The sequence below is a fragment of the Haliaeetus leucocephalus genome, unplaced genomic scaffold (genome assembly GCF_000737465.1).
Source record: "Haliaeetus leucocephalus isolate CR32 unplaced genomic scaffold, Haliaeetus_leucocephalus-4.0 Scaffold339, whole genome shotgun sequence".
In the NCBI taxonomy this organism is placed as follows: domain Eukaryota; kingdom Metazoa; phylum Chordata; class Aves; order Accipitriformes; family Accipitridae; genus Haliaeetus; species Haliaeetus leucocephalus.
Window position 1 is genome coordinate 23,315,892 of NW_010972775.1, and position 13,175 is coordinate 23,329,066.

At 55.1% G+C, this 13,175-nt stretch overlaps 1 protein-coding gene across 1 annotated transcript in view; it reads left to right on the forward strand.

The window, feature by feature from the left end:
• Positions 1-13,175, forward strand: part of ADAMTS7 (ADAM metallopeptidase with thrombospondin type 1 motif, 7) — a gene marked incomplete at its 5' end in the record, with an annotated part of 48,615 nt that overhangs the window by 14,921 nt on the left and 20,519 nt on the right. Inside the window, 8 exons of the mRNA XM_010572322.1 lie at positions 967-1,111; positions 1,276-1,368; positions 2,311-2,456; positions 4,883-5,052; positions 5,274-5,407; positions 7,431-7,551; positions 8,123-8,367; positions 10,388-10,529. Coding sequence (XP_010570624.1) covers positions 967-1,111; positions 1,276-1,368; positions 2,311-2,456; positions 4,883-5,052; positions 5,274-5,407; positions 7,431-7,551; positions 8,123-8,367; positions 10,388-10,529 — 1,196 coding nt within the window. The remainder of the gene's footprint in view (positions 1-966; positions 1,112-1,275; positions 1,369-2,310; positions 2,457-4,882; positions 5,053-5,273; positions 5,408-7,430; positions 7,552-8,122; positions 8,368-10,387; positions 10,530-13,175) is intronic.

Sequence of the window (13,175 nt, forward strand, 5' to 3'; positions counted from 1 at the left end):
CAAACTAATTTAGACCTGTTCCCAATCACAGCAGGCCGAAGTAATCTAATCTGCTGAGAAACCCTCGCCAGAGACTTTGCCTTGCTGGAAACAAGTTTGTTTAAATCAACACTGAAAGCTTAACTAGTGACAATTTCTTGTGTGTTTGTGAAGTATCGTAGCAAAAGCGCTCAGAGCCGAGAGAGGCGGCCAGGAACATCCCTCGCGGCTCCCGCAGCCTGGCTGCCTGCCACCGGCTGCCTTGATGGCTCAGTTTTAATATCTCTTTTCTAAAGACAGCCTGTCCAGCACAGTTTGAGCACTGTTTGTAGCAGCAAATACGAGAGTGAGTGCGTTTTGCTGCTGACAGTCTACTTTATTTCTATTAGCAGGGCATTGACACATGGGTTGTGCTGTCCACAGGGACATTTCTGGGGTCAGCATGATGTACAAATGCGGGGACAGCATCTGTTTCTTGGCAATGAAATGTTTGTTCAATTAAACCCTTTATCTTGAATGGCAAAAGCGGGTCCCAGCTGAGGACTGAGCTGATATCCTGTTCACAAAGCAAAAATCCAAGGGATTATTCCCAGAGAAAATTACATTTCTGGCTTTCCATAAGAGGGAGACGGGCATCTCAGGGGGGAAAGGGGGAGTGTGCAAGGCACTGGCCCCGCAGCTGCACAGAGAAGCCGCTGCTGCCTTTGCCCCTCCGCCTTCCCCATAACCCACCGTGCCGGGGGTCTGTGGGGTGATTGCTCTGGGAGCGGGCACCCATTCCGAAAAGCAGGTACCCACATGTGCCTGTCTGCCTGCTGGAGCGGCTCCAGGGTTGACTGGAGAGCCAGGGTCCTATTGGCTAGAAATGCTAATTGCTTCTCATCATGGTGGGACATTAATGAGCTGTTCTGTTCCTCCGTTAGCAGCTGCTGGAGCGTTATAGTGTGCTGGGCTGGTGGTGATGCCGCTCTGACCTCTGTTTTTCAGCCGGGGCTGGGGGCTGTGCCTGGATGACCCCCCTGCCCAGGAGGTGCTGGACTACCCCTTGGTGCCCCCGGGTGTCCTCTACGATGTGGGCCACCAGTGCCGGCTGCAGTACGGTGCCTACTCCACCTTCTGCGACGACATGGATGTAAGCCAGGGTCCCCCCTGATGTTACACGGGCTTGTGCGGCTCCGAGGGGCTATCTGGGGGTGGGGGGGTTTGCACGGGGCGATCCTCTCCCTGCAAGTCCAATTTGTGCCGATGGGTCGGCCGGTCCAGTAACTGAGTCCTGTGTAACCGTGTTTTCTGCAGAGTGTCTGCCACACGCTGTGGTGCACAGTAGGGAACACGTGCCACTCCAAGCTGGACGCTGCTGTTGACGGCACTGCGTGCGGGGAGAACAAGGTAATGGGGAGCAGTCCCCTCCGCGGCTGCAGAGACTCCTTGTCCTGCACGCAGAGGAATTTCACAGGCTCCTGCGTACCGGGATGGGCTCACCTCACTGCCCTTGCTCTGCCCAAACACCCGCTGCTGCCAGGGAGGGACTGCCTTCAGTGAAGCTGAAAATGCCTTAAGAAGGTGAAACACGCAGTTAATTACCATGGCAGGAGAGCACAAGGCTCTCCCTCTGTGGTGGTGGATGCTCGTCTCCGGGACCTGCCCCCCCCTTGGGGAGGCACCTCTCCTTGCTGTGGGGCAGAGAGGGTCCGGCAGCACCCACGGCAGCTTGGCGGGTGCTGCACCAAGCATGGGGGGTGGAGGGGGCCAGCTATCTGCAGCCAGCTCCAGTCACCCTTGCAAGGGTGATGCTGGCTCCTGTACCGCAGCAGCCCTGCGACGCAGCGTCGCTCTTCCAGAACATGGTTTTCCTGTCCAAGGTAGCATAATATAGAGTTATAAAAATACCTATAGACATCTGTCCTCGCTAGGTTTAGTGTCCCCTCCCAAAGCCCTGGCCCCAGAGCACTGGGGATGACCTTGGGCTTAGCCACCACTCCCTGCGAAACCTCCCGCCGTGCCTTTGTCTGTGGCTATGCCTCGCTGGCTCTTCCCTCGGGGCTGAGATCAGGCCACGAATCCCCTTGCTCAGGTGGAGGTTTGGGTATGTTGCCTCAAGCAAATCCTCAAACAGCCCAACATCTCTCAATGTCCCATTGCTTAGAGGTGCACCGGGCTGTGGCAGAGCCCAGCTGACCCCCAGGCACCTCCGTGTGAGCGAAGCATGGATTTTCACAGGGCAATATGGGTGCTGGGCTTCAGTGCTCCCTGTGGCCGGGCTGTGTGACTCACCATCAATTATTGCATCCTTAAACCTCATTTTCTCTTCTTCTGGCCTGTCACTTGCAGTGGTGCTTCAACGGCGAGTGCGTGCCCGTGGGTTACCGTCCCGACGCGATCGACGGTGGCTGGGGCTCCTGGAGCTCATGGGCTGCCTGCTCACGCAGCTGCGGTGCGGGCGTGCAGAGCGCGGAGAGGCAGTGCAGCAGCCCCACGTAAGTGAGCGCTTGCTCCTCCGGAGCTCATCTGGACCCTATTTAGGAGAGGAACCCAGCGCTTCTTTATCACCCTGTAAAGCTGGGGACCATCATCTGGCCAGTGCGGTCATACCCCTGTCTGCATCACACGGCAAAGCTGTACCATTATGCAGTTATCAGTCTGAACAATGTGTTTTTGAAACACTCGAGAGATTAATTTCACGGGGTTATCCAGCCGGCTGGGCAGCAGAAACCTCTGGAAGGGCAGAGTTTGCTCTGCCTCCTTCCACAGATAAGTCGCTCCTGCTCTGTGCAGGCAGAGAGCAGTTGCGATTGACTCAAACAAAGAGCAAAGCCTCCACACTTGTAGATGTAAAACATATCTGGTGTCCTTTAATGACAGAAAAGGAAAAATAGGTGTTCTTTGAACCTGAGTCAGTCGTTTTGAAAAATCCAGCTGCTGTGTATCACCCCATTGCTTGCTGTGAGCAATTTCTGATCTGCGCCCGGCCGGAGGCTGCTTCCTCCCAGCCTGCCGGTGCTGCAGCCAGCGCTGGCTCTCGTCGGGAAGCGTCTGGGCACTGGCGGAGGAGCAGCCTTGTCCATCCCATGATTTCTGGGCTCACCCGTCTGCTCCCCAGATGTCCCCTTCATCACCCAACTGCTGTTGTATTAGATTCAGCCAAAGCCCCTGGCTTGCCCAGGTGTCAGAGTGTCCTGGGACAGGGAGAGAAAAGGGCTTTGTGAGCAATGTTGCAGTGGCAGTCGCTTTTCAGAGTCCTGAGGAGCTCTGAAAGCTGCAGGAGCAGGCTCTCTAATGAGGCCAGATGTGCTTTCTGCCCAGCTTCTTCCTTGGGCGTGTTGTTTTTAGCACATGCTGTTGAGCTGTTTAAAGAAGCGCCGCGTAATCTCGGTTCCAGGTCAAGAGCTGGGTTTCTGTTTGACATGAGTTTTGTGGCAGAAGTGCAATTGTAGTTTATGGAGTGTTTTAAACACAGCTGTGGGCGGGCAGGAGAGCAAACACTGGAAAAGCAGCAGAATTTCCCCGGGCAGTTGTTTGCTTTGGCCACCGTAGGTAAATCTTCAGCTTTGCCTTTTGGATGGAGTGAATAAATGTGAGCACTGGGCAGTCCTCCTCCCGCAGGCATTTCCTTGGGGCAGGGTGTGTAAACACAACTCTAAAATAATAATTAACTTTATTCTCTTCAGCAAAGCGTGCCCGGACTTAACTGATCAGGGAAAAAGTAATTTTCATGAGGTCATGGGGATGTGGGCCATGGAGAGTGCTGTGACCAAAGGAAAAGGCAAGCATCAAGAGACAGTGGCAGTATTTTGAGGGTCTGTTGGCACCTGAGAAAAGCCTATCGTTGCTTTTAAAGTCCCTCTTACTTTAAAAAGTCCAGCAGCAGCTTTGCTCTTCCCTTGGGCAGTAGAGGAGCAGAGTCAGAAGCGTGTCCTGGGCGGGATGGAGAGCAGCTCCTCTGGAGCAGCTGCAGAATGGGCACCTGGCTAACATGGCTCCTGGGAGCATTGGCATCTCGTCAGCCACAGTACCCGGGATGGTGAAGGAGATGTTTTACCCCAAGGGAAGGGTGCCTGGCTGCAGCTGCAAGAGGTGCGGGGGCTTCAGATGTGTACACTGCCAGTGACACCTGACTTTAATAACTGCTTTTATAGCATCATGCACTAGACTATAAAACTGGTCATATTTCCAACATTAAGGAGGGACTGTCGAGGGACAAGACCCAAGATGTAGCTAATCTGGCTTGAGAGCCGTCACTCAGCAAAAGCTGCCTTTGCTCCACAGTCTCACCCTGCGCGGTCCTGTAGCACAGCCCAGCAGCCGCAGCAGCAGCAGGGAACTGCTCCAGGAGGGACTTGGAGAAGGATGTGGGCTGTGGTCTCCACGCATTTCAAAAGCTTGCTCTGTGGAGTGGGGTGGATGTTCGGTTCGTAGCCAGCTTCCTTACACGAATGTTGCAGCAGTGCTACGTGTGAGTTATAACTGGGAGAGCTCCCCGTTGACTCCACGTGGATTCAGGCTTGACCCAACCTCATGAGATCAACCTTAGCAGCAGGTACAAACCCACCCTCCCTTAGCTGCAAATAAAAAGGGAATTTCCCCTTTTGTGTGGTAGGTCCTTATTTGATAGGACAGGGGTGATGGCTTTAAACTAAAAGAGGGTAGATTTAGATGAGATGTAAAGAAGAAGTTCTTCACTGTGAGGGTGGTGAGGCACTGGAACAGGTTCCCCAGAGAGGATGTGGATGCCCCATCCCTGGAAGTGTTCAAGGCCAGGTTGGATGGGGCTTTGAGCAACCTGGTCTGGTGGAAGGTGTCCCTGCCCATGGCAGGGGAGTCGAACTAGATGACCATTAAGGTCCCTTCCAGCCCAAACCCTTCTGTGATTCTATGATTTTTCCCTTTTCCCTCCCACGGACAGGCCAAAGTATGGGGGCAGGTATTGCCTGGGGGAGCGGAAGCGGTTCCGGATTTGCAACGTCAGGCCATGTCCCCCCGACAAGCCCTCCTTCCGTCAGGTCCAGTGCAGCCAGTTCAACCCCATGCTCTACAAAGGGAAACTCTACAGGTGGACGCCGGTGCCCAACAACAGTGAGTCGAAGGCAAAGCCCGCTGCCGGGTTTCTGCCTGCAGCCCCAATGAGAAACCTGAAACACAGTCTTGCTAATGGCTTGGTTTTGCTGTTCGTGTCTGTAAGATTTGCCTTGCAGCACGTTTATGCTGTATTTTAAATTATGGCTGGGCTTGCAGGGTTAATACATGTTTTCAGAAATGGTTACTTGGGTTTAGTTTCTGCCTATTGGGTTCCCCAGTTAACCCCTGCGAGCTGCACTGCCGGCCAGAGGATGAATACTTTGCAGAAAAACTGCGGGACGCCGTCATTGATGGGACACCATGCTACGAGATGAACGCCAGCCGCGACATGTGCATCAACGGCATCTGCAAGGTGGGTCCCATGCCAGGGCCCTCTGGGGAGGGAGCCCAAGGACCCCCGTGCCTGGGGAAATGCAGGCGGGTGCTGTGACCCATCCCGTAGGTGAACATCATCCCCTCTCTCGCACGCGCTGACGGGCTGAGCTTACTCCTTTTGTCATTCACCACTCAGAAAGCTTTCCTTATTTCCATGAGGTGTGTGGTACGGACATATTTCAGCCTCTGTGTGGGCCTCAAGGAAATAGAGCACAAACCCAAGGAAATGAAGCAAGAAAAGTTTCCCTTGAAACTAAGGTCAGGGATATGAAAGGGTGTGTAGAGAGGATGCCCAGACCAGCCCTGCACCCCAAGTGTGGCTGGTGGTGGTGGCCACAGGTCTGACCTGCAGTGATGGAGATGCTTCCCCTGGCTTGGCAGCCTCTCCCAGCACTGGCATTTGTCCTTCCTTCTGGGATGTTATTTTTCTTTCTTGGAAGCTCCTTACAAATGTGCTGCAACATGCGGTGGCATGGCTCTGGCTGCCGGCCAGGGAGGGCATCTCTCAGTGTGGGAGACACAGGAATCTGGTGGAGATGGCACAGCTGGCGCTGTGGGAGGTGCTGGCATGGCCGAGGACACTTTGCAGAGCTGTGCCCTGGGTCCTGCAGCTGCGTTTGGTGGCAGCAAGACGGTCCCTTCATTCACACCTTCCTTTTCCCTAGGGAAGCGGTCCTGAGGTTTTGGATAGAATAAGCACACCTGGAGGACATTGGATTTCTGTTAAATTAGGGAATGGGTGGCGATCTGAGCTGCTGTGGTACCATGGTCTGTGGTGCAGATTCCCACCATGGGATGTACCAAAGCCACGCTGCCGGAAAGCTGACGGCCACCTGTCACCGGGGACACACGCGAGCAGGCAGGACACGGTTGGGTCTGCCGTAGTGTTGGATAAAGAAGCTCTCTGAAAGGCTTTTCAGAAAAATAGGCTTTTTGGAAAAAAGGCTTTTTGGACAGCACAAAGAGCAGCAGGAAAGAGGGAAAATAATCAGTCAATGAGTTTCCTTGCAGCCTCTTATATAAAAACCATTCATGGAAACTTCTCCCTCTCACTGGCCGTGCTGCCAGCAGCAGCAGGCAGGGGCCGGACGGCAACTGGAGGCTTTGAGAAGGTCCCGTTTGTTCCTGTAATAGGCTGTAAATTACTTCAAAGGCTGCAGCGTGCTGATACACAGGCATGGGCTGGAGGGAGGGTGCAGGCTTCATGATTTTTACTTGGCACATACAACAGGGTGCGATCCAGCAGCTCGCGGCAGACGACAGCACGTTTAGCCAGAGCTCACTGCACACAAAACCTTCGTCGCCGCTGAGCCTGCTGCTGGCTGCGACACTGGAGTTAAACCTGGCTCACTACAGACTATCGCAGTAGTTAAAACAGTGGGTGCTTCTGCTGTAGGTGTGTGCCAGTGGTGCCTGGGCACCTCCTCGGGCAGCAAAGGCTGAAGGCTCCTCGCTGGCACGGGACCCAGCGGGACCCTTTGGGGTCTTGGCTGAAGCTTTTATGGTACAAAATCACAGGGAAGCTCTTGCTCTGCACCCATTGAGTGATTTGGCATGAGGTCTAGAGAGAGTTTCAGCAGAATATAAAAAAGGTTTTGGGGAAGTGTTTTGAAACAGGACTAGCAGGGCCAAGGACCAGGGGGTTTTCCCAGCTCAGCCTGACATGTAACGTGTGCTTACAGGCTCTGCTGCCCAGGGACGCGGGTAGGAAAAGGTAAAAATGAGATGTGGGTCGTAATCCTCGCTGCGTCTGAACAGGACAGCAAGATGGCGAGGATATGTTAGAGAAACCCGTATTGCAGCCGATGTGGCTGTATCACCACCCATCCTGCAAAAGGACTCCAGCTCGTCCCTCTCTCCCATCCATGTTCCTTATTTCCCACCATTTAGGACCAAGGCTGGTCCTCCTCTCCCTCGTTCCTCCCGTGTCAGCGGCCGACGGCACGGTGCAAGGCTGGGGGCGTGCGGGGGCGCGGGCGGCTGACGGGGCTGCCTTGCAGAACGTGGGCTGCGACTACGAGATCGACTCCAACGCGGTAGAGGACCGGTGCGGCGTCTGCCACGGAGACGGCTCCACCTGCCACACCGTCAAGAAGACCTTCGAGGACAGCGAGGGGCTGGGTAAGGGCGCTCGGCTCCCTCCCCAAAACACCAGGTGCCTGTTCCACTCGGAGCCGGGCTCACTGGTGCTGCTCATTTGGAGTGTGGTTTTTAATCACGACTTGTCAATTTGGATGGGATAAGACCTGAGCGGCAGCGTGGGGAGACATGGTGTTGCCATTCCACTTCTTGCTCCTTGAAGAAAAATATTCCCTTGCTGCTCTTTGCGTCTAAAGGCCTGAAAACAAATCTGCGCAAGCTGGAGCCGGTTTGGAAAGGTTTAAGGGGATTTTGTGTGTTGACAAGGACACATTGAAAGTGTGGTAAACGCTTTGCCAGCACCCATGCGGGAAATGTCTCGGTCTGCGATGGGCTTTCCCAGCAGGCAATGCAGCTGGGCTCAGTGCAAGGTGGGGTTTGGTGCCTGCTGGTGCCTTGCAGAGGTGTGAGGGCTGGCAGGATGCTGGCACCCCAGGGACACCAGCACCCACCCAAGGGGTGCTGGCACCCGCCTGAGGGCGCAGATCATCTCTGCCACATCTGTGACACACCCCCCCCCCCCCGCAAGACCAATGCTCTGTTCCGTTCCCAGGTTACGTTGATATTGGGATTATCCCCGTGGGAGCACGGGAGATCCGGATTGAAGAAGTTGCAGAAGCTGGGAATTTTTTGGCGCTGCGGAGCGAGGACCCGGAGAAGTATTTCCTGAACGGCGGCTGGACCATCCAGTGGAACGGGGACTACAGGGTGGCGGGGACCACCTTCACCTACAAGAGGACAGGGAACTGGGAGAACCTCACCTCACCGGGGCCCACTGTGGAGCCCGTGTGGATCCAGGTATGGTTTGGGATCTGCTGGTGGCTGGAGTGTGTGGCGGGGAGGATGGAGGGGACAGAGTCCTTGGCTTTCCTGCCTTGCCGTGAGGGCTGAGCTGCTGGTCCATCTGGGGGATGGGGGCCACGTTTCTCTGGGAGCCAACATCAGGAGCAGCCAAGCATGCACTGCTGGCCGAAGGACCGCGTTTCTAGCCCACGCTGCTTCCAGCTGAGCTTTGTCCCTTTTGCAGCATTCCTCAAAATATTTACACAGCGGAGAGAGCATGAGGAGAAAGAGCCTGTTTCCTGAGGCCTTTCCCATATCTTATCAAGAGCAGGGGAAGAGCCCGTGGTGCTTCTGGCAGGGCTGGAGCAGCCGGCAAATGCAGTGGGAGCTGGGAACCGTCGTGGTGGCAAAGGGTGGCCCACCAGCACTCCCTTGGCAGTGCTGCGCTCCCGCCAGTGCCGTAGTCCCCTCTGCGCTGCCTGACGCCGTGGTGAGGAGCTCGGCCCGAGGGGTCCTGCTCCATGGTCCAAACCCGGGTGGTGCTGCCCAGGGCACTGCAGGTCAGGCTCCACTTCCTCACAAAAGCCCTTGAAGCAAAAGGTAAAAATCTAAAAGGATCGTTTGAAATCCTCTGAAACAACTAGAAATTTCAAGTTTTACTCTTTTTTGCATGTGGGAATTTCCGTCGAGCAGCCTGTCTTTGCCTTTTGCATTTCTTTCAGCAGAGGCTCAGGATGAAATGTGAGCGAGATCCTGGGCTCATCTGCCACCAAGTGCTGTTGTTAATGGGAACGCTGGTGTGCTTGGCACCCGCAAATAATTTTCTGGGATTTGTAACCTAATTAAAACCTTTTGACAAAAATGTTTCAATATTCATGAAGAGGTTTTGGAAAGATGCCCTTGCTCCTGCCAAAGCTCCAAGAACAACAAAGCTTTGGCAATAATGGGAGCACTTAGGCTAAGAAAAACAAGGTTAAACTCCCAGCCTTTGCCAAGCGCTGGTGCGGGAGGTGCTTTGGGCAGGATTTGTGTCAACCACAGGAGCCACTTCGTGGATGTTGAGAGCAGCGGGAACCCGTCTCAAGTGGGGAGCAATTAAGGAAATTCCTTCAGGCCCATGTCACCATCAGCCGTTGCTGGCATTTGCTGCCGGCAGCTCCCTCTAACACGGTTGAGCCACTCGCCTGGTGCCAACCAGGGCACGCCGATGGCAGGTTGGAGGTGCAAACGGGGACTGACACGGGTAGCCAGCATCTCGAGCTGAGATGTGCTACGGTACTTCCCCAGGGCGATTGCTAGAGCAGTTGCAGCTCTCTAGGACATGCAGAGGCAAGGGGATTTGATTCCTCCTTTGCAGGGCTGGACTCTTGCTGCTGTCCCCTTCCCTTCCTTCTGCCACCATCCCAAAGGACAGGGCACTGTGACTGATGTTCACCTGAGTGTCCATCTGCCCAGGCCACCCACCATCAGTCCGGCAGACAGGGCTGGGAGCAGTCAGAGCCTCCCTCCAGCCATAACATCCCTCACTGAGAGTTCAGGAAGAGTGATGGAGAGAGGCAGATGTTGCTCACCACGCTCCCAACTGGCGGGAGCAAGCAGTGGGTCTGTCCTTGTGGGGAGGGTCATTCCTGCCCCACATGCTGCAGACCCATGGCTGGGCTGGGGCCAGCGGTAGCCCATGCAAAACCTCCTGGGGAGGTCTGACCATCTTGGACCCTTCACTGTGCTGAACCTTGAGAAGTCCTTGGATGGGGTTGCATTTGGCAGTGGAACTGGACAGGATTAGCAGGGGAATTAACAGCAGCTCCTCTGCTCCTACACTGCTTCAGCCATTTGCTAACCTCCTTGTCAAAATGGTCATGAGCTGCTGCTGGGGTACAGGTAATGCAGCCCTGGTACGAAGCAGGACAGAGAATCACATCCTTATGGCCATGCTGGGCAGGTTGTTATCTCCTGAAAAGCCCCGGGGGTGCAATGGCAAGCCCTGACTGCTCCGCACTAGCCACGTCCCTGACCGTCCGTTGTCTCCCCACAGCTGCTGTTTCAGGAGACCAACCCCGGCGTGCGGTACCAGTACACCATCCAGCGCCCGGCCGACAGTGAGAACGAGATTGAGCAGGCAGAGTTCCTCTGGCGCTTCGGCTCCTGGACCACATGCACCGCCACGTGCGGGACCGGTGAGTCCAGCTCCTGCGGGACCCCGGGGCTCCGCCACCCGCGGCGGAGGAACGGAGCAGGCAGAGCATCCCTGTACTGTGGGTGTGCCTTAGAAATTCCTGGGTCTTTTGTTTCAGGAGGTCTCGGGGAGGGGGTGGGGGGAAGCAGCATCTGTTGAGGTCACCACTCTTGGGTGCCCCTGCCACGCTCACCCGCCAGACCCCATGCTTTATCAGCGCTTTGCTCTTTGCTCGGTGTCCTGTTACCACGCTGGGTGTTCCTCGGCATCAGGGTGATGGAGACAAAAGAGCTTTAGAGAAATCCAGGGAGTGTGGAATGGCCGGTCTCCTGCCTGGCTGGGCCTCTCCAGGGGGTATGATCTCCAGGATTTTACAGAGAGCACAGGGGAGGGTGCCTGGCACGGGCAGAGCACTGAGGTCCTGCACAGCCCCGTGGTGTCAGACACTTGCTTCCCCCCCTTCCCGCCCCACTGCACCGCTGGCCAGGCATCCTGGGGCAGCTTTTTTGGGGTGGCTGATGGAGGGGGATGGTCTGGGACCAGCGAGTGCTTCCTCGAGCGCAGCTGCCACCAAAAAAAAGGGAATTCAAGGACACTTATACTTTCTAGATAGCATAGAGTGCCAGGAGATGTTTCCTGCCTGTTCCTGGGAGACAGGTATGGATTCCTGCCTGGAGCGGGAGCATTGTGGTGTGGCAGGAGCTGGCGGGGTGTTTCATGTACATTTACACTGAGAGTAATTCACTGTGGATTTGCATGGGCCCTGGAGCATGGGGAGTTGGGGAGGGCAGGAGCTGAAAGCACTTACTTTTGTTTAAAACCAGTTTTCCTTTGTAAGGTTTGAGTGCTTGGCTTCCAGACCAGAAGGGAAATAAATACAGGAGCAAATTGGGCAGGAGTTGGGTGAGGATGCTCACCCTGTCTGGCCACAGGTGAGCAGCTGGAGGAGGGCTGAGCCCCTCTCCCTGGGCTGGATAACAGTGTGAGCTGGGACATAGATTTGGGAGAACTCAGGCTGAGCCTTTTCTGTGGGGGCCAGCCCCAGCCCCACTGGCCCCATAAGCTCCCGAGTGCTTGAGCCAAAGCCCAACTCAGCAGCTTCAGCAGAGTCATATCAATCTCGGCTGATGGCAGTTGTTAATATTTAGATCTCTCCCAAGTCACAGGTCAAATACATGTTGCAAAAAGGAGGACAAAAGTAGGCAGTGTGGCAGCATGTTGAGGGTGAGGTCATCCTGAAAAATGTCATCCTGTGAGCACGGCAGACCAGGGGCAGGAGGCTTCGGCGGGTGATTTATCCATGAGCTGCGGCTGGGGCAGGAGCCTGCCAAAAAAGACCTGTGCTGCTGCCAGTTGTCTCCCCTTTGGACACAGCCCCCCCGAAAGCCTCATTGTGTGTGTGTGTGCATGCACACTCACGTGCACACAGGCGCTCTGATGGCTGGATGTGGCTCTGGACAGTGGTGCCAGGACAGTGTTCCCCCCGTGGGCTGCAGCATCTCCACTGCTTGCCATCCTGCCCCACATGTACTCCTCTGTGTGGCTTTGGCAGCCCCAAACACATGGCTGCGGAGGCTTTTCACAAGGGGAGAGATGGGGAAAGGCTTTTCCCTCTGGCCGAGGGGTCCGTCCAGCAGCAGGGTGTTTTCTGCAGAGCCTCTGCCAGCTGCATTGCTGTTAAAGCCCATTAGGCAGCTTGTGGAAGGGCATTTTTCTGCATCTCTTTCATCTTACTGCTGACCATAAAAGCTGTAGGGTAGTAAAGGTTTTACTCTAGAGATTTCTGCTCAGCAGCTCACCCAGCAATGCCCCTTGTGATGCCTGTGACCAAAGGATCCAGCCAGAGGCTACCAGGACCAAGACGAGGTCATTGCAGAAATCTGAGAGTGGGAGCCAGCAGAAGGGTGGCAATGTTCCTGCTTTTGACCCATCTTGTCCCTCTGAACCGCTTGGTACAGAGACCAAGCACTGAGAGGGCGAGCAGAGATGTCCTGTGAAGTTTGCGAGGTTGAAGCAAGCCGTCTCTTCATGTTTGGGGTCTGCTGACAGTTCTGAACATGGTTGTCCTCACCTTCCCTTCTGTGGAAACTCTTGCCATTCCTTAGGTATTTCCTGACAACCCTAAGTCCTGAAAGAGCAGGATGCAGCAGCTTTTTTCTAAGGGAGAACAAGATTTGCCAACTCTTTCTGTGGTCTGTTTTTAGCTTTCTATGTGAGCAGCCCTGGACTGGGTCTCAGGACAGGAGCTGAGGTTTGCCTTGTGCTGGACAGACAGAAACCCTCTCCCGCCAGCCCCATGGAGGGCTTTGGCTGTGGTCTGCTGCTTGTAATGCTCAGAACCCCGTATCCTGGCTGGACCAGTGTTGCTTACATCCATTCATCCATCCATCCACCCATCCTGTCCCAGGTGTTCCTGCTTTATAGCTGCGTATCCAGGGTCATTTTTCAGCCCAGTTAAGCTCTGTAGGTCTCATCACACACATGTCAGATTAAGACCAGGTGTCCAGCTCTGCGTTTCCCACGTGGGTACACTGGGAGCACTGGTGGCATTGGGCTCTGTGAGGGCATCAGTGCCTCAGCAGGAGTGGGCTCTCGACTTCCAGTTTCAATTTCAGTGGCGGTTTAATTTTCTTTCCCCTGATTTTGG